The sequence below is a fragment of the Molothrus aeneus genome, chromosome 6, assembly GCF_037042795.1.
Source record: "Molothrus aeneus isolate 106 chromosome 6, BPBGC_Maene_1.0, whole genome shotgun sequence".
NCBI lineage: Eukaryota > Metazoa > Chordata > Aves > Passeriformes > Icteridae > Molothrus > Molothrus aeneus.
In genome coordinates this window covers 62467550-62490865 of record NC_089651.1, presented here as the reverse complement: position 1 = coordinate 62490865, position 23316 = coordinate 62467550, and the positions used below count along the sequence as shown (strand labels likewise).

At 53.4% G+C, this 23316-nt stretch overlaps 2 protein-coding genes across 5 annotated transcripts in view; one reads left to right on the top strand and one right to left on the bottom strand.

Moving 5' to 3' along the window:
* Nucleotides 1-632: 632 nt before the first annotated feature.
* KLHL28 (kelch like family member 28) lies at nucleotides 633-16042 on the bottom strand. Of its 2 annotated transcripts, XM_066552722.1 has the most exons (7): nucleotides 15936-16042; nucleotides 13516-13760; nucleotides 13053-13400; nucleotides 11590-12140; nucleotides 7244-7687; nucleotides 2409-2617; nucleotides 633-1674 (listed from the first exon to the last, which is right to left on the bottom strand). In XM_066552722.1, exons 3-7 carry the CDS (start codon nucleotides 13398-13400, stop codon nucleotides 1511-1513), a joined length of 1716 nt encoding a protein of 571 aa, XP_066408819.1. In that variant the 5' UTR covers nucleotides 13516-13760; nucleotides 15936-16042; the 3' UTR covers nucleotides 633-1510. The 2 variants fall into 2 exon arrangements, with proteins under 2 accessions (XP_066408819.1, XP_066408820.1); XM_066552723.1 differs by lacking the exon at nucleotides 13516-13760 and having other exon boundaries at nucleotides 15936-15983.
* Nucleotides 16043-16382: 340 nt separating this feature from the next.
* The window catches only part of TOGARAM1 (TOG array regulator of axonemal microtubules 1), a 38058-nt gene continuing 31124 nt past the window's right edge, over nucleotides 16383-23316 (top strand). For all 3 annotated transcript variants that reach the window (XM_066551376.1, XM_066551375.1, XM_066551374.1), the window contains exons 1-2: nucleotides 16383-17807; nucleotides 22910-23048. In XM_066551376.1, the coding sequence (XP_066407473.1) occupies nucleotides 16383-17807; nucleotides 22910-23048 (1564 nt within the window). The remainder of the gene's footprint in view (nucleotides 17808-22909; nucleotides 23049-23316) is intronic.

Genomic DNA, 23316 nt, shown 5'->3' with positions numbered 1-23316 from the left:
AGGAGCCTGGCTGCAACCAGCTCTGCAGGAGTTTAGGATAAATCCAGAGCACTCAACCCTCCCCATTTAGCAAAATCATAAAGAAATGGCTTTTAAAGCAGCTGTTTCAAATATTATTGCACCTTTCAAAATAACACTGTGTGGGCTTGGAAAACAAAAACCAAACATGTTAAAATAAAGAGAAAGGAAACTCTGGAGGTAAAAAAATCCTTAATACCAGGCCTGGGAATGGGCAGCCACCACAGAAATGTATGGTAGTTGAGATCAGAAGACAACCCAAAATGTGCTGAATTAGTTGAGTTCCATTTTAAATGATGGTTATAACCCAGAGCATCACTTTCCCTCTCTCTGACCCAGTTTTCACTGAGCTCAGGGCTGTGTGATTAAGCCAGTGGCACTGGGGTTAGCCCCAGGAGCTGCCCCTCAGCAGCACACACGTTTGGGGTGAGCCCTGTCTGAACTCCCTGCACTGCTGTGAAGGCAGAACTGCCTGAAGAACCCGAGCTGGGATGTCCCTGTTTGTGAGAATGGGAACAATAAATCTGAAATCCCCCATGAATTCCACAGGGCGTGGGACTGCAGAGCTGCAGGGGCACGGGGGGGATGGAGCAAAGAAGAAACCAAACCAGTGGAACAATCCAAACATGCTTTATGCACCGAAATCAGCAACAGCCTCGGGGGTACCCCTACATTTAGCACCATTGTGAGATGGGAGCACTCAGAGGAAGCAATCATACAGTCCTTGAAGAAAGGGGAACACGGACATGAGCGAGGATGGGAAGGGCTGGGATGGAGGTTTTATTGGGTGCCATGCTAGGAATGCTGCTGCTCTGATTTCTCCTCGCATTCCAACGGAAAGGACTCAGCAGCATGAAGTCAGTTCATCTAGCACTCATTTCTCCATGAGCAGAACACAGAAGGGAAAAGTTAAAAATGCAAATTCTCTTCGTCAGATCCAAAACCGTCCCGAGGAGGCAATAAATTTGCCTTGTAAACGTCTCCAAGGATCATCCCAGCCCTCCTACCAGGAAGCAGGTGACAAAGGAAGAGTACAGGCAACATCCTATGGCATTTATTATGTACAAACCTTGAGATACAGAAACAAGGCAGCCCTTGAGTTACCGGTCGTGAAAAGCCCCGTGAAGCACTGGTGCTTTCCCGGCGTGCAGCCCAGGCGGGGCTCAGCCCCGCTGCGCTCACCCCCCGCGCTCACCCCGCCTCCCCAGCACGGGGAACTCCGCATTCCACAGGAGGAAGAGACACAAGCTCTAGAAAGGGTGGGATGGACACGTTCCCAAAACCGGATGGACACGTTCCCAACTGGATGCCAGCTCTCTCCCGAACCCCCGGCCGCGAGCAGGGTGCCAAAGGCAGCCGGACACGGAGCTCTCACCCTGTGCTCCCGCAGTACCGGAGGATGCCCGGGCCCCAGGAGCGGCTCCCTGGCGGCCCCGGGCCGGGCCGGGCCGCGGGCTCAGCTCCGGCCGCCCCCGTGCGAGGGGCAGCGGCCTCAGAGGGCCGTGAGGCCGAAGTTGCAGCGGCAGTACATCATCCCCGCCGAGTCCAGCCACGAGTCCGAGATGGGCTCGTACCGCTGCACCGTGTTCAGGTAGGAGGAGCCCGAGTGCCCGCCCACCACGTACAGGTGGTTATCGATCACCGCCGCGCCCACGCCTGCGGAGAGAGGAGAGCATCAAACCCTGCGGGAAGCACCGGGCTGTGTCCGCACCCGGAGCCACCCCCGGAGCCCCCTCTGGCTAAAGAAAAGGGCTGCGAACGAGGGAGCCCTCTCTGTCCGGGTCTGACATTCCTTTTGTGCTGTTCTCATCCCCTTCCCTACAATGAAACAACCTCCCTCTGTGCCAGCGCCCCGTCAGGGACCGTGGGACAGAACCATGCAATGTCCCGAGCTGGAGGGACGCACAGGGATCATCCCAACCCCATCCCTGCCCAGACCCCCAGCAATCACACCCTGGGCATCCCTGGGTGGCATTGCTGGGGCCGTGCCCATTCCCTGGGGAGCCTGGGCAGTGCCAGCACCCTCTGGAACAGTGGAACCTTTCCCTGATCTCCAGCCTGACCCTCCCTGGCCCAGCTCCAGCTCTCCCTGAGCCCTGTCCCTGTCCCAGGGAGCTGCACCACAACCCTGCACCCCTGAGTCTCCACACCCAACAGTGAGCAGAGAACTGCTGCAACTCATCACAGCTGAAATCACTGAAAAAACAGGAGGTAGAGTAGAATTACTACTTCCTTACAATTTTTGTTACAGCTCAGCATTAATAAACTGAACTTGGAGAAATTCAGATCCTTTCACAGAGTGCTGAAGTGACCCTCACCCACAGATGGAGTCCCTGGCACTCTCCCTGCAGGTGTTCCCAGCTCAGAGGTTCATCTCTGCCATGTCCCACCTGTCCTGGGCTCCTTCATGGGCCGGCACACCGTCCACTGGTTCTGGTGGGGGTCGTACCTCTCGATGCTGGACAGGTGGGACACCCCATTGTGTCCCCCCACCACGAAGATGAAGCCCAGCATGACCCCCACCCCAAAGTTTATCCGTTTGTCAGCCATGGAGGCCACGGTCTCCCAGGAGTTCTTGCTCGGATCGTAACGTTCCATGCTGCAAGGCAAACACAGCCATGAGCCAGGGATCTGGGGAATTCACTGCTGGAATGGCACAGACACAGCTGTGAGCTTGGGATCTGGGGAATTCACTGCTGGAGTGGCACAGACACAGCTGTGAGCTTGGGATCTGGGGAATTCACTGCTGGAGTGGCACAGACACAGCTGTGAGCCAGGGATCTGGGGAATTCACTGCTGGAGTGGCACAGACACAGCTGTGAGCCTGGGATCTGGGGAATTCACTGCTGGAGTGGCACAGACACAGCTGTGAGCCTGGGATCTGGGGAATTCACTGCTGGAGTGGCACAGACACAGCTGTGAGCCTGGGATCTGGGGAATTCACTGCTGGAGTGGCACAGACACAGCTGTGAGCTCAGGATCTGGGGAATTCACTCCTGGAGTGGCACAGACACAGCTGTGAGCTCAGAATCTGGGGAATTCACTGCTGGAATGTCACAGACACAGCTGTGAGCCAGGGATCTGGGGAATTCACTGCTGGAGTGGCACAGACACAGCTGTGAGCTCGGGATCTGGGGAATTCACTGCTGGAGTGGCACAGACACAGCTGTGAGCTTGGGATCTGGGGAATTCACTGCTGGAGTGGCACAGACACAGCTGTGAGCTCAGGATCTGGGGATGGATTCACCCCTGCAGTATGACAGGCACAGCTGGCTCTGCCAGGGATCTCAGGGATGGGATTCACTCCTGGAGTGGCACACACACACAGAGCTTGGAATCTGGGGAATTCACTCCTGGAGCGGCACAGACACAGCTGTGAGCTCGGGATCTGGGGATGGGATTCACTCCTGGAGTGGCACAAGTAGAGCTGGCTCTGCCCAGGATCTGGGAGTGGGATTCACTTCTAGAGTGGCACACACAGAGCCATGAGTACAGGATCTCAGGAATTCACTCCTGGAGTGGCACACACACACCCATGACCCTGGGATCCCAGGAATTCACTCCTGGAGTGGCACACACACAGCCATGAGCCCGGGATCTCAGGGAGAGGATTCACTCCTGGAGTGGCACAGCTCCAGCTGGCTCTGCCAGAATTACCACACAGGAATAATGGAGTACAGAGGAAAGGGCTGGAGCTGATGGAAAATTCAGTGGTGCAGTTGTTTGGTACAACCCAACAGCAGCACCCAGAGGTTGTGTTATCACCTGGGAAGCATCAATCACACCCCAGGGCATTTCCACAACAAAAGCAGCCCAACAGTGTTGCCAAAATTCAGTTTTAACCTATTTTTATAATATATTTAGTCAAAGTTTGGGCACAATGATCTTAAAAGACTTTTCCATCCCAAACAGCTCTGTGATATTTCCCCCTGGCACAGCAGCTGGTTCAGCCTCTCCCATGTCCTCCCTGTCCCACTCTCCTGGATCTTCAGGTCACACCCTAAAACCAAGAGGTTCCTCAGAGCTGAAAGCTCCTTCAGGATGTCTGGTGTGATTTTTTAAAATAAGAATTTAAAATGCATATCACATAAATAACAATCTATTAAAATAATATCATAATATATTAAAGTAATATAATGATCTAGTAAAATAATATAATCTATTAAAATAATATAATAATCTAGTAAAATAATATAATAATCTATTAATCTATTGAAATAAAAATGCTGTGGGAAACTGAACACAATGCAGAGCTGAAGTGTATTTCTGTGGCTACACAGCAAATCCAAAATTACCTTGAGGCTGGCCTGAAAATAACATTCAGAGAGAAAAAGCATGTGGAGAGTGTATTTATATTCCTCAGGAAAAGCTCAAAAGAGGCTGCTGATCAAACCACTGAGGGCAGGAGAGGTTTCAGGATCAAAGGGAAATGAATTCTCATCGTTATTAACATTTCTGATCACTGTACAGATGGTCAGTCATTAACACACTCATGGCTCAGGGCTGTTCCTGCCCAAGTGCTGCTGCAGGAGCACAGAGGGCAGGAAAAAGGGAAGAGGAGATCAGCAGCAGCACAGAGTTTGGAAAAGGGGGTTCATTACCCAGTGTGAGCTTGATTTAATGCCAGAGCTTGGAGAAGCCTGGTGCTGCATGGCATGGCTCAGTACTCACCCCTCCAAGCACAAATAAAACCAAATTATTCACAGAATATGGAACACCCTGAGTTAAAAGGATCAAGGAGTCCAAGGATCCTTTTTCTAATAGAAAGAAGAACCTTTTCCTAAAAGAAGAACCTAAAGGAAAAACCTTTTCCTAATATCCAACCTAAACCTCCCTGACTCAGCCTGAAGTATAAAAAGTCAATGCAATTCATCATTACAGCACCTGGTGCCACCCTGCTGAACAATCACTGTGTCCCTCCCTAGGAACAAGAGTTTCATTCTTTATTCAGCTCTTGCAGTTTATTATTCTGCTTCCTGGAGGGCCATTCAGCTGATTTGTTCCCATTTTAATGATGGAAAATGATTCCTTTGGGTAACTGGATGTCCCTGGACATCCACAGGGAACAGAGGAGTTAAAGAGCATGGTGGGACCAGGAAAACTCCTTGGGAATGCAAGGTCTGAAACAACCCCTGGAGTCAGAGCAGTAATGCCCATCCTCAATCCTGCTTTGAGCAGTCACACTAATTCAAGATCCCATCAGAGTTTTGTATTTATTTTGTTGTACTGAGCATGGGAAAAGTCCAATTCACCTCAAATCAGGGCTTTTGTGGTAAAACTCAGCACCCTCCCTCACATTTTGCAGGCTTGAGCTCCAAGGCTCAGTAATGTGCAGGCATGTCTTTGTTTTTACCTTTTTGGTAAAATCACCTTTTAGGTGATCTAAAAAAGGAGTCCAAACAAGGTGGAACACACAAAGTGGAATAAAAATAAAGATTTCCCTTTTGAATGGTGGGACTGGTGTGACAGTACAGGGATTAATGAGGCCCAGGATCCACTGGAGATTATTTAATTGGCTGCCCAGGGGTTTGCTGGTGCCCAGGTGGGCACACAGTCATCCCAGCATGTAGGGGGGCAGGACAAGGATTAATGAGGCTGCCCATGGGGCTTGGTGGTGCCCTGGTGGGTCCCCCCAGCACACACCTGTTCATGTGGGCAGGGCATGAAGCATTAAAAAGGCTGCCCAGGATGCTTTGGTGGTGCCAGGTGGGCACAGGGTCACCCCCAGCACATCTCTGCTCATGGGGGCAGGACAAGGATTAATGAGCCTGCCTGTGGGGTTTGCTGGTGCTAGGTGGGGACAGAGTCACCCCATCATGTACCTGTTCATGTGGGCAGTGTGGGTCCCCCCAGCCTGTACCTGTTCATGTGGGCAGGGGAAGGTTTAAATAGGCTGCTCAGGGGGTTTGGTGGTGCCCAGGTGCCCCCATCATGTACCTGTTCATGTGGGCAGGACAAGGATTAATGAGGCTGCCTGTGGGGTTTGGTGGTGCCCAGGTGCCCCCAGCCCGTACCTGTTCATGTGGGCAGGATAAGGATTAATAAACCTGCCCAACATGTTTTGGTGGTGCCAGGTGGGCACAGGGTCCCCAGCCTGTACCTGTTCATGTGGGCAGGGAAAGAATTAAAAAGGCTGCCCAGGGTGTTTTGCTGGTGCCCAGGTGTGCCCAGCCCGTACCTGTTCATGTGGGCAGGGGAAGGTTTAAATAGGCTGCTCAGGTGGTTTGATGGTGCCCAGGTGCCCCCATCATGTACCTGTTCATGTGGGCAGGACAAGCATTAAAAAGGCTGTCTAGGGTGTTTGGTGGTGCCCAGGTGCTCCCAGCACATCCCTGTTCATGTGGGCAGGGGAAGGATTAATGAGGCTGCCTGTGGGGTTTGGTGGTGCCCAGGTGTCCCCATCACGTATCTGTTCATATGGGCAGGATAAGGATTAATAAACCTGCCCAGGGTGTTTTGCTGGTGCCAGGTGGGCACAGGGTCACCCCAGCCCGTACCTGTTCATGTGGGCAGGACAAGGATTAATGAACCTGCCCAGGGTGTTTGCTGGTGCCCAGGTGCCCCCAGCCCATACCTGTTCATGTGGGCAGGACAAGGATTAAAAAGGCTGTCTAGGGTGTTTTGGTGGTGCCCAGGTGCCCCCAGGCCGTACCTGTTCATGTGGGCAGGACAAGCATTAAAAAGGCTGTCCAGGGTGTTTTGGTGGTGCCCAGGTGCCCCCAGCCCATACCTGTTCGTGTGGGCAGGGGAAGGATTAATGAACCTGCTCAGGGTGTTTTGGTGGTGCCCAGGTGGGCAGAGGGTCACCCCAGCCCGTACCTGTTCGTGTGGGCAGGACAAGGATTAAAAAGGCTGCTCAGGGGGTTTGCTGGTGTCCAGATGTGCCCAGGTGCCCCCAGCCCGTACCTGTTCATGTGGGCAGGACAAGGATTAATGAACCTGCCCAGGGTGTTTGCTGGTGCCCAGGTGCCCCCAGCCTGTACCTGTTCATGTGGGCAGGACAAGGATTAATGAACCTGCCCAGGGTGTTCTGGTGGTGCCCAGGTGCCCCCAGCCCATACCTGTTCGTGTGGGCAGGGGAAGGATTAAAAAGGCTGCTCAGGGGGTTTGCTGGTGTCCAGATGTGCCCAGGTGCCCCCAGCCCGTACCTGTTCATGTGGGCAGGACAAGGATTAATGAACCTGCTCAGGGTGTTTGCTGGTGCCCAGGTGCCCCCAGCCCGTACCTGTTCATGTGGGCAGGCCCGTAGCCCCCGATGGCATAGATCATGCCGTCCAGCACGGCAGCAGCGAAGCAGCTCCGTGTCCTGCTCATGGGTGCCACCAGCTGCCACTCCTTGCCCTTGGGCACGTACTTCTCCACGCTCCGCAGGTAGGACTGGCCGTCGTAGCCGCCCAGGGCGTAGAGCTCGCCGGCCAGCACGGCCACGCCCAGCGTGCTGCGGCTCTCGAACATCCTCTCCAGGGAGCTCCAGGTGTTGGTGTCGGGGTCCCAGCACTCCACGGAGCTCTCGTGCTTCCTGTAGCTGATGCCCTGGCACACGTGCGTGGCGATGCCCCCCACCACGTACATCTTCTGCTCCAGCACGCACACCCCGAACTCGTAGCGGGGGATGCTCAGAGGGGCCAGCCCGATCCATGAGTCGTTCTGGGGGAAATACATCTCCATGCTGCAGGGGAAACACACAGCCAGTCAGCAAAGGAAGAACTGCAAGGCCTGAAAACGTGCCCCAAAGGGAGGGGAAAACGCACCAAAACCAAACCAAACCAGCCACAGAAACGGGAGAGAGAAAAGCAAATTACAGAGAGGGAAGCACACATCTGCATTTACAAATGTACATTTAGAAACTACAGCTTGCAGTTTATAAATGTGCATTTTATGTGCACTCTGTAATTTAAACAAAGAGTCCACGTAGCACAAACTACCCTGAAAAATCCATCTTTAAAACACTTTATTTCTTTTAAACAGCATTCTAAACCTTAAGTCAAGGTTTAGACTTAAGGTTTTAAGTGTGAACCTTAAGTGTGAGCCTTAAGTGTAAGCCTTAAGTGTGAGCCTTAAGTGTGAGCCTTAAGTGTGAGCCTTAAGTGTGAGCCTTAAGTGTGAGCCTTAAGTGTGAGCCTTAAGTGTGAGCCTTAAGTGTGAGCCTTAAGTGTGAGCCTTAAGTGTGAGCCTTAAGTGTGAGCCTTAAGTGTGAGCCTTAAGTGTGAGCCTTAAGTGTGAGCCTTAAGTGTGAGCCTTAAGTGTGAGCCTTAAGTGTGAGCCTTAAGTGTGAGCCTTAAGTGTGAGCCTTAAGTGTGAGCCTTAAGTGTGAGCCTTAAGTGTGAGCCTTAAGTGTGAGCCTTAAGTGTGAGCCTTAAGTGTGAGCCTTAAGTGTGAGCCTTAAGTGTGAGCCTTAAGTGTGAGCCTTAAGTGTGAGCCTTAAGTCTGAGCCTTAAGTCTGAGCCTTAAGTCTGAGCCTTAAGTCTGAGCCTTAAGTCTGAGCCTTAAGTCTGAGCCTTAAGTCTAAGCCTTAAGTCTAAGCCTTAAGTCTAAGCCTTAAGTCTAAGCCTTAAGTCTAAGCCTTAAGTCTAAGCCCTAAAATACCATTTTCTTTTAATTATACTCAGTGTGAGAACACAGTGGGTCTAGCTTGCCCCATATAAAGCCTAGCCAATCTACCTGAATAGTTTAATTAATAAAATAGCTAAATAATTAAGAGGTTATCTGGTACAGAGGAAACATGATCTGTTCAAAAACCATACAGGAGCTGGAGAACTGACAGGCACTAAGAGCCAGAAACAGGAGCTGCTGAGACACCAGAGAATAGAGATTAAATAGATCCTAAGTAATTTTGTTATTATGAAGCACCAAAAAATCGAAAATAATCCAAATTGTACTGGAAGGCTGCATTTTTATAATCACTGAAGAAGGTGGGAAAGAAGCAGAGCTGAAGAATATCAGAGAATGACTTTATTCACTCAAATCTTTTTTTTAATGAAGCACAAAACTCCCTTTATTTTTTAAGTCTATAAACCCAACAATTCCCAGCCCTGACATCTGATTTAGTATCAGTGACTATCACTGGGAAAATTAACTTGAAATGACTTTGACACCTCTGAAGCCAGGGAAAGGAACACCCAGCTCTGGCCAGGTTTTCACAAGTGTTCCTCTCTGCAAGCACAGAACTGTCCCAGCAAAGGAGATGCCAGAATGTGCTGCAGAATCCAGCTGTGGAACCAGTCCAGGCAGCCTGCCTGGGCACAGGGAACACCAAAGCTCTGTCAGTGGAAGTGCAAATGGAAAAATGGATATTTGGATACGAACAGCCCACACACACTTTAACCAGCAGCTCTGGGAATGTTAATCCCATGTTCCCAGCACACCCAGCCACACCAGCTTGGGACATGAAGTTGTTTTTCTCTCTCTTTTGCTCCTTCTGCTCCCTGGAGGGGCCTCAGGGACTCTCCAGGAACTGAGGAGGTTCATTCTGGAAGGCAGTGAAGGAGGAGGGGCACCCACCTGTTCCTGCCTGCACAGACACCTGCCCACAGCTGGGATTAAAGCCAGGATCACAGCATGATCCAGAACCCCTTCATGGAATCCCAGGATCCCTGAGGCTGGAAAAGAGCTCCAGGATCAGAGTCCCAGCTGTGCCCACCCTGAGCCCAGAGCTCTCAGTGCCACCTCCAGGAAATCCTTGGGCACCTCCAGGGCTGGGCACTCCAAACTTCCCTGGTGCAGCCACTTCCATTTTCTCCTTGGAACAATTCCTCCTGCAAATATCCTGTAATCCCTCAGTACAGACAGAGGCAGAGCTCAGATCTACCCCTCTCTTCTGGATGGAAAAATCCAACAATTCATTCCCAAAATTCAGGCATGGCAGCCACTAAATAACACAGGACAGCTGCTGGGGAGACAATTCCTGCTTCCAGAGAGGAACTTTTGTCCTAAATCACATCCCAGGATCAACAATGCAATGGAAAACCTGGAGTGAAACCCTACCTGGCATTATTGAAATATATTCAGCTTAGATTGGATATTTCATCAAAATCAGCCCAAAAATCTTATCAAAATCTTATCAAAATGAGCCCCAAGCTGGAACTCCCAGGTACAATTTTCCATGGGGAAATTCCTGCTGTGCCCACCCTGGGGCCGTTCCCTCTGCTCCTGTCCCTGTTCCCTGGAGCAGAGCCTGACCCCCCTGGCTGTGCCCTCCTGGCAGGAGTTGTAGGGAAAAGTCCCCCTGAGCCTCCTTTCTTCTCCTTCACTCTGCTCTGATTAAGTCTATTTTAATTCCAAGGAATTTTGAATTATCAGGAAGCACATTTGTCAGACAGCAAGTTAATTTTTACGATTTGTTTGTAATAATAACAAATCAGGGGGAAAATTAAGTAAAATACCTGGAAGGAAAAATGAGAACTGTACAGACTTAATTAACCACCTTATTAACTCAATCAACAGAATGAAAATTATTCCAGAGCTTTTTTGTTTGCACAAACAAATGTCTGGCACAAACAAAACCCCCTAACACTGCAAATTATTCATGAAATAAAAGAGGATTTTGAACTTGGGGCTCATCCTGGTTAAAAAAACCTGCTGAAGAGTTTCTATGGAAGAACTTGGGGCTCATCCTTGTTAAATAAAAGAAAACCTGCTGAAGAGTTTTTATGGAAGAAGTTGGGGCTTATCCCGGTAAAAAAAAAACGAAATCCTGATGGAGTTTTTATGGAGAAACTTGGGGCTCATCCTGGTTAAAAAAAAAAAAAAGAAAACCTGCTGCACAGTTTTTATGGAGAAATTTTGGGTTCATCCTTGTTAAAAACACCCTGCTGAAGAGTTTTATGGAGAAACTTGGGGCTCATGCTGGTTAAAAAAACCTGCTGGAGAGTTTTTATGGAAGAACTTGGGGCTCATCCTTGTTAAAAAAAACTGTTGGAGAGTTTCTATGGAGGAACTTGGGGCTCATCCCTGTTTAAAAAAAAGAAAACCTGCTGGAGAGTTCCTATGGAGGAACTTGGGGCCTATCCTTGTTAAAAAAAGAAAACCTGCTGAAAAGTTTTTATGGAGGAACTTGGGGCTCATGCTGTTAAAAAAAAAAGAAAACCTGCTGAACAGTTTTTATGGAGAAATTTTGGGCTCATCCTTGTTAAAAAAATTCTGCTGAAGAGTTTTTGTGGAGAAACTTGGGGCCTATCCTTGTTAAAAAAAGAAAACCTGCTGAAAAGTTTTTATGGAAGAACTTGGGGTTCATCCTCTCATCCTGGCTAAAAAAAAAGAAAACCTGCTGAACGGTTTTTATGGAGAAATTTTGGGTTCATCCTTGTTAAGAAAACCCTGCTGAAGAGTTTTTGCGGAGAAACTTAGGGCTCATCCTTGTTAAAAAACACTGCTGGAGAGTTTCTATGGAGGAACCTGGGGCTCATCCCTGTTAAAGAAAACCTGCTGAAGAGTTTTCATGGAGGAAAAGAACAACCACACCCACAAACCCTGGTGGGACTCCCAGATCTCGTCCAAGCCCAGAGACTGGGGGATCCCAGCTCCCGGTGTGCCCTGCCAGGGGTGCCAGGCAGTGCCCAGGGCGCTCCTCACCTCTCCAGGCAGGCGAAGAGCCCGGCCTTGCCCCCCACGGCACAGAGCACCTTGGGCGCGCAGCGGGGCCGCGTCAGCAGCATGGTCTGGTGGGACAGTCTGTGCTCGGGCATGAAGTGGTACTTGAGGGCCTCGTTGAGCAGGTGCTTGCAGGTGTGGTCGTCCCGGATCAGGTGGTTGGCCTCGTAGAGGCGCGTGAGGAACTTGACGCTGAGCAGGGGCAGGCGCACGCAGTGCAGCAGCTGCGCCAGGTACTTCTGGCGCTCCTGCACGTCGTACTTGATCCAGGCCTCCAGGGCGTAGAACACCGTCTCCTCCGTCAGCACGTTCAGGCAGTCGTTGGACACGATCTCGTCCAGCTCCGAGTGCGTCAGCTCCAGGAACTCCTCGGTCTGGCACACGTCCTCGAAGTTCTGGCAGATGAACTTGCTGGCGGCCAGGTAGAGCTCGCGGCAGCCGTAGGTCTCGGCGAAGCGCGAGATGCCGATGCAGTTGCCGGGGTCCAGCTGGCTCTCCAGGAAGGCGCAGCACTCCTTGACCACCAGCTTGACCTGTATTGGAATTAAATACCAATATTGCCTGATGGAACGTGCCTGGCCTGGCCTGGCCTTGCTGCTGGACCAAAGGTGGCAGCTATAGTGGTTTCACCCCAGAGACACCTTTGGCTGGCTGGGTGCTGCAGCTGGGCGCTTGGGACAAGTCCAGGCATGCAAGAGCTCAGGTTTACCCCTGGTGGAGAAGCTTTAAGGCGAGCTGAAGGAAAAAGGAGTTGGGTTCTGTTAGAGGGTTTTGATCCAGAGCTTTATTCCTGGCACACAGGAATCCAGCAACTCTGAATCCAGCAACAGCTCCAACCGAACTGCGTGGTTGCCGTGTCTTTTAACCCCAGGGAGAGGGGGAGGGAAGGGGTAGGGATCCCACCAACCAGGTAAGGGGTCAGGGGGGAAGTTGTCACCCTGGTTTTTTAAGATTTTCTAAGCCTTCTGATGTTGACATTCTTGTAGTGAACTTTCTCACACACTTTCTGTAAATAACTCATTGTTTTGCATTCCCTTATGGAGGAAGAGAGAGTTGATGGACTGTTGGTTCGACCAGTGGCATTGGAGAGGTGCCACTGTCATCCTCCAATCCACTGTCACTTTTGGAAAACTATAAATGTTACAGTCAGGAAATAAACTGCCCTTTTTTTCCTTCACCTTGAGAACGGTGGTGAGCTTGTGTTCTTTTGTGTCCTATAGCGACAGCAAGTCTCAGGGGACAAATGTCACCTGGATGGCCCAATGTCCCCAGGGTTGAAAGGCATCTTTTGAACTCTGCCAATCACCCTAGGCCCTTGCTGGAATGCCAAGACTGACGCACAGCTCTCAGCAAGGGGGCAAGGGAGGGGAAGGGAGAGGCTGTTGGCACGCCTGGGGAAGGAAGTGGGACAGCTGAACCAGGCCATTCCATGGCACCACACAGACCTGCAGCAGGTTGGCGGCGGGCAGCAGCGACTCCACGGTGTCCTGCGAGATGAAGACGGTGCCGGTGTAGGCGTACTCCACGATGGCCTGCAGCGCCGCCTCGTCCACGCACTGGAACTCCACCTCGGCGTTCTCCTTCTCCGACAGGTTCCCGGTGAACATGGCCTTGAAGTAGGGGCTGATGCTGGCCAGCACGGCCTTGTGCGCGTGGATCTTGGCCTCGCCGGCGCGCAGCACCACGTCACAGAGCTCCTGGTGCTGCCGCAGCAGGTTCAGGCCCTGCAGCAGCTGCTCCGAGTGCAGCGGGGTCAGCTTGGCCAGCAGGAACGGCGGGGACGACCCGTCCATCTGGGACAAACACAGTTCAGAGCTGTCACCTCACGGTTCGGCACAGAGAACGGGTAAAAGGTGGTTTTCTGTCTGATAAGGTTCGTTACTCCCCAGTTCCCTTTTCCATCCTTACCTGCTGCACTTTTTCGTACAAGTTAAATCCAGGACTTCAAATGTTCATTAATAGTCTGTGCTAGATTCAAGTCTGAATTAAAAAAACCACAACCATCACTTTTTTGTTGTTCTGCAGTAAAATAAGATCTGATGGTTGGGGTGCCTGTGGAGGGCCAGGAGCTGGATTGAAGATCTCTGTGGATCCCTTCCCACTCAGGATACTCTGTGACTTTACATCAAGGGTTTGAGAGAACTGAACAGTGGCTGAAATAGAAACAAACACAGATAACTGAAGAATACAACTGGCTTATTTGAGATGAAGTTTTAAAAGTTCTTAAACTCCTTTTGTGCAGTTCAGCTCCTGCACTAAACTCCTTTTGTTCAGCTCCCTGCCTGCTTAGTGCTCCTGGGGAGCAGCCCAGTGCCTGTCTCTGGCAGGGAGCAGCTCCCCATTCCCATTCCCTCTGCCAGCCACCCCCACAGAGCCAGTGGGGCTGGAGCAGAATCCTGGGCTGTGGATGCACAGTGGAGCACAGGAGAAAGGGGAGATCCTCACCTCACCCTGTGGCCCCCACCATGCCAGGAGATCCCTGCTGGGATGGGCTCAGCCTCTGGAGAGCTCAGAGCTGCCCAGGTGAGCAGGGGACAGGCTGAGCACCCGGAATTCTCAGCACTTCCCAGCACTGGCAGCTGCCCACGCTCCCCAGGAGCTGCAGGAGAGCAGAATCCTCACTCCCCCACACAGCTCCTCTCCCCCACGTCCCGTGCACATCGTGACACCAGAGCCCCCGGGTTCCTGCCCTAATTAGAGGCACCTGCTCTAATTCCAGCTCCCTGAGCACTACCAGGGTGCAGCAGCTCTTTGTTCAGCCCCCAGCCCTGCACTGCTGAGAGGTGGAGGGTAGGGATGTGTCAGGATCCTGGGCCACGGGGAAAGAATCCCATTGTTCTCCAGGGAACAACCCCCCCACTCCTGAGCAGAGCAGCTTTTGATTTGCTAAATGATCTCTGCAAGATCTCGCTTCTTTTATCTTCATAATAAGTGCATCATTTGCACAGCTCCTTAAATGACACCTCACTTGCAGGTGAGCCCACTTAAAAGTGCTTCATTTGAAATAATCAAATGGGTTGCCAACGTTTAAATGCAAAATACAATAGCAGTGACAGGGAAGGGAAGGGGCTGAAAAAGCTCTTACCCATGAAGAGATAAATAAGCTTTCCTGTTATCACTCTTCACTGGAAAAAATAACTGAAAGAAACTAATTTAAGTGCATCTGCAAAAGGCAAGATCAGAGACAAATCTTTTCCTTGTCACAATTTTGCAGCACAAATTATCTATGGAAGAATTGAAAAATTTTAAATAATAAAAAAAAACCTGCCCAGAAGCTAAAAGAATGTGTTCCCCTTTTGTGTTTGTGTTCAGTTCCTGGTTTGATCATACAAACACACAAAAATCAGGAAATACAAGGCACCACCACATGGAAAAAGGAGTGGTCCCAGTTCAGCTGCAAAACCTGCCAAAACACCTATAAATAACCACATGTAAGGTATTCTGCACCAACAGAGCTTCGTGTACCACCCTGGTAGAACCTCTCACCCCCCTGCAGGGCCAGGCTCACCCATACCATGGATTTGCTGTTATTTATTTTACTTTTTAGCAAGAAGTCAGCAGCTGGAACATGAAGCAGCCCTGGAATTGCATCCCAGCCCAGCGATCCGTGCTCAGGACACCAAACGGCTCCGGGCTGTCAGATCCTCCCAGCCTGTGGCTAAAGCTTATCTCCAACCGCAGCAGGGACTGGAAACAAGAGGTTGTCCCAGGGAACACCTGAGCCGGGGATGTGGGCGTGCACAGGGACTGGAAACAAAGAGGTTAACCCAGGGAACACCTGAGCCGGGGATGTGGGCGTGCTGGGGAGCAGCACAGGAGCTGCGGGCTCTGCTCTGCCCTGCCCCGAGCGCGGGTTTGGGACCGGCAGGGACGGGGCTGGGCTGGATCTGCGACTGTCGGGGAGCTCCAGCCCCGAGGCGGGCCGAGCGCGGCTCCAACAGCCGGGGAAAGAAAGGCAAACACAGCAGAAGCTGCCCCGCTTCTGGAACTGCTGCTCTGCCCGGGGCTGGGCTTACCCCGGTGCACCGGCTCCGCTCTCGGCCGGGGCTCGGAGCGCGCTGGGCTCCCGGTGTCCCTGCCCAAGGTCCTTCCAGCCCAAAACCACTCCGGGTCCCGGTGTCCCTACCCAGGGTCCCTCCCAGCCCACACCGCTCCCGGTCCCCGCGGCTCCGCCACTCTCCCCGTGCCGGGCGGGCCCCCCGCGCAGCCGCTCCCGCCACACTCGCACCCCGCCCGGGGACGCATGGCCGCCCGCACGACCACCCCGCGGCAGTGTCCCGGCTGTATCACGGCGCGTCCCGGCCGTGCGGCGCCGTCCCCGCTCTCACCTGTGCCGGGGTGCCCCAGGCCCGGCCCGGCCGCGCCGCAGCCTCGTTCCGCCGCTCCGCCACCGCCCGCTCCGTCACTTCCGGCCGCCCCGCCCCGCGCGCCCCGCCAATCAACGGCCGCGCCGCCGCACACACCCACACCCGCCCGTTCCCGGGCGCTACCACAGCGCGCGCCGCGCGGGGGGCACGCCGCGATTTCGCTTCTCCGCCGGTTTTGCTTCACTCCATCCCCGCCTATCGAGTGACGCTGCTTTCCGCTTCTCCGCCACCGCGTTCGTGCCCCGTTCCGCCCACAGCGGCCTGAGGAGAAGTAGCGGAGGTACGCGTGTCCCCCCCCGCTCGCCGCGGCGTGGTGGGCCCCGCGCCGGCGCGGCACGCGGCGCCCCCTGGCGACGGCGGCGTTGCCGGGCGGGGCCTGAGGGCCGCCCATGGCCGCGGCCTCGGGCCATGGTGGAGCCGCCGCCCGGAGCCGCCGCTCCGCGGGGCTGCGGCCGGGCCTGGGAGCGCGGCGGCTCCGCGCAGCACCGTGAGGACGGCACGGAGCCCTCCGGCCCCGCTCACAACGGTCCGGACACGGAGCCCTCCGGCCCCGCTCACAACGGTTCGGACACGGATCCCCCTGGCCCCGCTTTGAACGGTCCGGGCACGGATGCCCCCGGCCCCATTCAGGACGGTTCGGACACGGAGCCCCCCGGTCCCGGTGAGGACGGGCCGGGCACGGAGCCTCCCAGCCATGGTCACAACGGTTCGGGCACGGAGGGCCCCAGCTCCGTTGAGGATGGGCCGGGCGCGGAGCCCCCCGGCCCGCAGGAGGACGCGGCCGCCCTGCTGGGGCCGGAGCTGCCGCTGGTGCCGCCGGAGCTCCGCGCGCGGCTGCTGGACCGGCGGGACTACCGGGGCCGGGCCCAGGCCGTGGAGCAGCTGCGGCGGGCGGTGGAGGGCTGCAGCCCGGCCGCGCTGGGCGCCGCGCCCGCCGCCGCGCTGCTGGGGCTGATCGCGCTGCTGGACGCGCTGCTGCACGACCCCAACTTCGCGGTGGCGCGGGGCGCGCTGGAGGTGACCCGGCTGCTGGCGCTGCGCCTCGGCCGCCGCGTCCCCGCCGTGCTGGCCCCGCTGGTGTGCGCGGCCGCCCGGGCGCTGGGGGACGCGCAGCCGGCCATGCGGCGGGACAGCGCCCGCCTGCTGCTGCGGCTGATGGCGGCGGCCGGGCCGCGGCCCGTGCTGCGGCTGCTGCTGCAGGAGCGGCTGCTGCGGCACCGCAGCGCCCGGCTCCGCGAGGAGCTGCTCCACACGTGCATCGCCGCGCTGCTCGCCTTCCCCGCCGCCGAGCTGGACCTGCCCCAGCTGGCGGCCGCGCTGGCGCCGGCGCTGCTGGACGCCAAGCGCAGGGTCCGGCACGCTGCCATGGAGGCGATCGCCGCGCTGGCCTCGGCGCTGGGCCCCGGCAACGCCGGCGCGCTGCTCCGCGCCCTGGACGCGGTGGAGCTGCGGGCCGGCGGCGCGGGGGTGGCGCTCGCCGTGCGGGCCCGGCTGGCCCGGAACGTGCTGCCCCGGCTGGGCCAGCAGGGACTCGTGGAGTACGGAGTGCCCCTGCCCTGCTCCGGCCGCTGCCGCGGGCCCTGCCCGCCGCCCGGCGCCGACACCGAGTGGCTGCTGATGGGCAGCAGGAGCCGGAGCGCGCACGGGCACTGCGGGCACCCCGCCTGCCGCGATGCCCTGCACGGCCCCGCCTGTGCCCAGCGGGGACTGAGCCCCAGGAGAGTCCTGAGCGCCGGCAGAGGCAAAAACAAGCTGCCCTGGGAGAACGAGCCGGCTGCGGACGGGGAAGGTGGCTCGGGGGTGAGGATGCCCGTCGCGAAGGGCGTGGAGCAGGTATGGAGCTCCCCGGGTGCTTTTATGCTTAAGGTGTTTCCAAAGGGAGGATGAAGAGTTGTCAGGGGTTTGTTAAGTGAGAGGTGTTTGGGAGGTATGGCTGCTGTTTCATGGGTCTCTGCATTCAGATAGCTCTGGGAAGGTAAATTTGGGAATTTGCTATGGCAGGTTCAACCAAGCAATTTACCAGACTACTTACAAAGAAATAGCTGAATCTTTTTTTGAGACCTGAGACACTCCTTAGGTCTGACAGTAGTGACACGACTCTGACATGTCAGCAATGACAGGTGAACCGCTGGGAATGAGCACAGAAGTGGGGAAAACAGCCTTTATTTGTGTGTTAGTGTTTGAAGGCGTGGGGCTGACTGCAGAGTTTCCTGTTTGGGGGAAAACAGAGCAACTCCTTCAGCTCAGGCTCTGAAGGCAGAGCTGCGGGATGGGGCTGAGCCAGGGCTCTTTGGGATAAACCTGGTGGCTGCCAAGTGCCTGTGTGGCTCTTGCTCCTTGGGCTGATCCAAGCAGGAAAAATGTAGGTCAGGCTGGAATAAAGGTTCAGGCTGAGTTTGGCTGTAATCACCTCCTGACCACGTCGGCAGCTGGAAAGGGGAGGAACCTCTGGAAAATTGTCCAGGTTCTTTTTCCTTTGCCAGTGGTTCTGTATGTGTTTTGGATCCCACACATGGGGGGTGTATCTCTGTGTGGTGGTTTTTCTGTTATGTGTTGAGGGTTTATTTTAAAGTGGGCACATTTGATTGATCAGAACTTGATGCCCTGTGAGGGAGATGAAGCAAACAGAGCTCCTCAGGAAACGAGAGGCTGTGTAGAGCAGATTCCTCAGTGCCACATTTACGTACTCAGATTTTCATTCTCAGTTGCCTGGTAACTTGTTGCTGGGCTGGATGATGAGGTCATGGACAGTGAGTGCTCCTCTGCAGCCTGGCTGTGGGGCAGGCCCTTAACCAAATAAACTCAGGTCATGTTTCTGTACTGTCAGACCTTGAAGTTCATGCCTAGACTTGAATGCTCATCTCCTTCCTTGGTGCCTGTGTTACCTCTCCTGAGGCTCCTAAAGACATCTGTGCCTTCCTGAGCTGCTGAATCAGTTCCCTTGGGATATCTGCAAACAGGGTTGGGACAACAAGATGTGTAGGAAACACCTCTGGAGCAAGAAGGGTTTCCTTTCTGGAACAGTTTTTCAGTATTAACTAATACAGCTTGTAAAAACATCAACAAAAAACCAGTGCCAGTGTTCTCCTGAGAGGTTGGGCTGAGCCCTGCTGGTTTTTCTGCAGCTGTGAACAAAAAAGCAAGTTAATACAGGCACCAACACCTGGCTGGGGTTTGGAAAGGAGGAACATTCCCTGTCTGGGACAGCCCCTGTGCAAGGAAGTCAGGGAGGGGCTCTGGGAATGGTCCTTTCCTGAGAGGAATGAGCCCTTTGTACATGTGGTTGTGTTTATCTCTGTCATGGGGGAGGAGTTTTCAGCCCTGCAGAGGGAGAGAAAGCAAGGAGCTTATGGGCTCTGTGTGGTTGCTGTGTAAAGTGCATTTGGAGGTGGGGTAAATCATCAATTCCTGGAATGGTTTGGCTGGGAAGGGACCTCAAATCCCACCCAGTGCCACCCCTGCCATGGCAGGGCCACCTCCCACTGTCCCAGGGTGCCCCAATGTCCAGCCTGGCCTTGGGCACTGCCAGGGATCCAGGGGCAGCCCCAGCTGCTCTGGCAATTCCAGCCCAGCTCCTTCCCAGCCAGGAATTCCCAATTCCCAATCTCCCATCCATCCCTGCCCTCTGGGAACCTGACTGGGCACAGGATGAATTGGAGTCCTGCTGGCCAGACCCCAGTTACTGTAAAGGAAACTTAAAACACCGGGGTGGTTTAATAGTGGAGTATTTACCTGACTGCTGTAGTTGACACCTTTGCTGCTCCTTCTTCACATCCTGATCCTTTAACTCATCACATCTGTCCGAAGCTCTCTGGGGCAGGGACACTGTCCAGCAATGCTGGTGACCCAAGGGCATGGCTGGGGCTGGGCCAGGAGGGATTTAGGTTGGATTTTGGGAAAGGTCCTTCCCCAGAGGGTGCTGGCACTGCCAGGGCTCCCCAGGGAATGGGCACGGCCCCGAGGCTGCCAGAGCTCCAGGGGGGTTTGGGCAGCGCTGCCAGGGATGCCCAGGGTGGGATTGTTGGGGGTCTGGGCAGGGATGGGGCTGGGATGATCCCTGTGGGTCCCTCCAGCTCAGGACATTCCGTGGATCTGTCTTGGATGCAGGAAGGTGAATTGTGTTTTCAGTCTGGGAATGTGAACCTGGCTGGTGTTCCTTGGGCTGAGGACATTCCAGGAGCTGTGTGCCAAGCTCCTGTCCCTGGGCCATCCAGGAATCTGCATCTGTGGGGGGAGTTAGCCCTGCATCTGCCCTTAGCTCCCTCAGTAAGGAAAATGCATTTATCGTCCATAAATCTCAGGCAGTCGACTGGTTTCTGGACATGTCAAATATTAATTATTAATTCAGACATTCCTTTGAGATGAATTTGCTTAAAAATTAACTTTTGGAGTCATTCTGTGGCTGAAGGGATGCATGGAAGTAGCTTAATGTTTAAAGCTGTTTCCCTGCCAGTGTTTTTAGGGTCATGTTACAGGGTGGTTGTCCAAGGCTGTGTCTAGACTTTCCTGATCAGATAAGGTGTGAGTAAAACATGTGTAAGTTAATGTGTACTAAAAATAAAAGGTAGATAAGGCACATGGACTCAGGGGTTTGCCTGGCAGCCTCTCTGCAGAGCTGTGGGATCTCCATCCCTGGAGGGGTTCAGGGGTTCAAGGGCAGGTTGGAATGTGGAATATTGCAGGGTGAACGTTTCCCCCGGCACACACAGACCCTGCAGGCCCTTCCCTGCTGCTGAAGGTACCTTTGGGTGCCCAGAGGGTCCTTTTGGGGGAAACAAGAGCAATTGAACATTTCACTGGACATTTAAGGCCTTTCTCAAAGTTCATGTGACCTGTAGGATCTCCCCTCGCTCTGTGTGGAAATTTTCTCATTTCCATATTGATATGATAACTGGAGAAATTGATGGCTGGGCTTTGTGGAGAGTTCAAATGACCTGGGAAATCTCATTTATGGAACAAAACCTCTTTGTTTTCCAAGGGACACAGAGGGTGAGCAGTGTGTGGGATAAAGGTGTCCCTCCCTTGGGTGTCCCTCTGGGATCTGAGCCCTGCTGTTGCTGGAGCTGGGAGAGGATTTTGTGGAGGTGTTGCTCTGTCTTTGTGTGCTGTTGGTCTCTTTCTGGGAGAACATTGCAATGCTGCTGGTGATAGATCAGGAGCACCTTTGGTGTCTCCCAGTGGCAGAGCTCCACAGGGAAGGGATGCAGGGAGGGAATGTTTGCTGTGATTCCAGCTTGGACTCTGGGGCTTGGAGCAGCCTGGGGCAGTGGATGGGATGGGATGGGATCCATGGGATGGGTTGAGATGGGATGGGATGGGATCCATGGGATGGGTTGAGATGGGATGGGATGAGATCCATGGGATGGGTTGAGATGGGATGGGATGGGATCCATGGGATGGGATGGGATCCATGGGATGGGTTGAGATGGGATGGGATGAGATCCATGGGATGGGTTGAGATGGGTTGGGATCCATGGGATGGGTTGGGATCCATGGGATGGGTTGGGATCCATGGGATGGGATGGGATGGGATCTGTGGTATGGGATGCGATCCATGGGATGGGATGGGATCCATGGGATGGGATGGGATCCATGGGATAGGATGGGATGGGATGGGGTCCATGGGATTGAATGGATGAGATCCATGGGATTGAATGGGATGGGATCCATGGGATGAGATGGGATCCATGGGATAGGATGGGATAGGATCCATGGGATGGGATGGGATTTAAGGTCCCTTTCCACCCAAACCATTCCAGGATTCCATCATGGGTCACTCTCAAGGGCTGTGCTTTGATAACCAAGTTACCAATTCCTGTGGTGGATGGATTCAGGTGTTTTCCAGCATTTGTGGAATTTAAAGGAATCTGAACCCTTTTGAGGAATCCCTTTTCTAGGATCTGTTATCCCAGGGAAACATCTGTCAGCTTTGGGTTTGCTGTATTTCCCACCTCCGAGGCTGTGTTTAGTGAATTTGCAATGCTGCAATTATAATTTGGGTACAAGGAAGCAGAGTTTTCACTCCTGGAGCTGGGATGGGAACAGCTGAGGGAAGCTGTGCAGTCATGGCAGCGTTGGAATTTACTCCTTCTGCATAGGTTGCTTTATCTGTATGGGAAAATGGGAGGGAAGTTTATCCTGTACCAGCTCCTGAGCAGAAAATTCCCTCTCTCCCAGCTGAAACCAGGCTGTGGTGGTTTGTACAAGGAATATTTCATTATGGACTGAAGGATCTGTGGGTGGAATGGTGTTTGGTGATTGCAGGAGTGGGAATGCCAAGGTCTCACAGTTTTTATCCTAACTTGTAATAACTTGGAATAACTTGGAATAAACCACCTCACCATTTTCCTGCTCTTCTTTTCCTCCTGTATCTCTCAGAAGGAAGAGCAGCCTGGGAATGACCTAAATCACTGATTGTACTAATTAAATCAGAAATTGACTTAATGCATGACCTTTTCTTTGTTAAATATTGGTATTATTGAGATTTTCTCCTTACCTGTAGCCCATTCTCAGTAAAAGCTGCTGGTGTTGCCAGGCACAGTTTTAGACTGGAGTGTGTGGTTTGCAAGAATCTGGAGTGTGTGGTTGCTCCATTCTGGGATTTTGGGGTTCTCTTGTCTATTTAAACACTTCCCCATCTAAAGCACATCATTCAAAAGGTCGATGTTTAATTTTTAAAATTTAATTTTAAAAATAGTTCAGTTCTTTACCAGTTTATTTTGTTGGGTTTTTATTCCCCTTTCAGTGTGAGTAGCTTTAACCTGTACTTTAGTAAGACCTGCAAAACAGCTAAAATGCTTTCCAATGCTTAAAATATTTGAATATTGGGTAGGTGGGAAAGTAAAGCTTGTGTGGAAATGCTTGTAGCTGTGCTGTTTGCCCAGAGCAGGGCTGTGCTTCCATTTCCCACAGAGCTGATTTTGTTTTCCCTGCAGTTGGCTGCAGCCAATGATTCCCTGCACTCCCCGAAGCCCCGGCCCTCGCAGGGGATCCCAGGCAGTGCTGAGCTGCTGTTCAGCAGGAGCAGAACTTCCAGGACTTCACTGACCTCTGAGCACCCTGCCCTTGCTGCTGGTGAGTGGGGACACAGGGATGTGCTGCAGCTGCCAAGGCAGGGCAGATTTTTGGTGTGGGAAATGAATTTGTAGAGAAAAAGCCCACCAGAGTATGGGGGAGAGATGTGTTGTCCCAGTGGGGAGCGAAGGCAGAAGTGGGTTTTTGGTGGAAACCACAACTCCTGCCACTCTGAAGTTATCCTAGAAAACCCATTTAGATAGATCAATGGCTTCTTGAACAGAAAAAATGCTGCAGAAAAAATACTAATTTTTTTTTAATGCTCTCA

Excerpts from the sequence above, each read along its gene's own strand:
- KLHL28 (XM_066552722.1), bottom strand. The coding sequence starts at position 13,400 with ATGGACGGGTCGTCCCCGCCGTTCCTGCTGGCCAAGCTGACCCCGCTG. Across the intron at positions 12,141-13,052 it reads CCGCCGCCAACCTGCTGCAG|GTCAAGCTGGTGGTCAAGGA; the intron begins GTCTGTGTGGTG and ends ATTCCAATACAG. Across the intron at positions 2,618-7,243 it reads GGGCCTGCCCACATGAACAG|CATGGAACGTTACGATCCGA; the intron begins GTACGGGCTGGG and ends TTTGCCTTGCAG.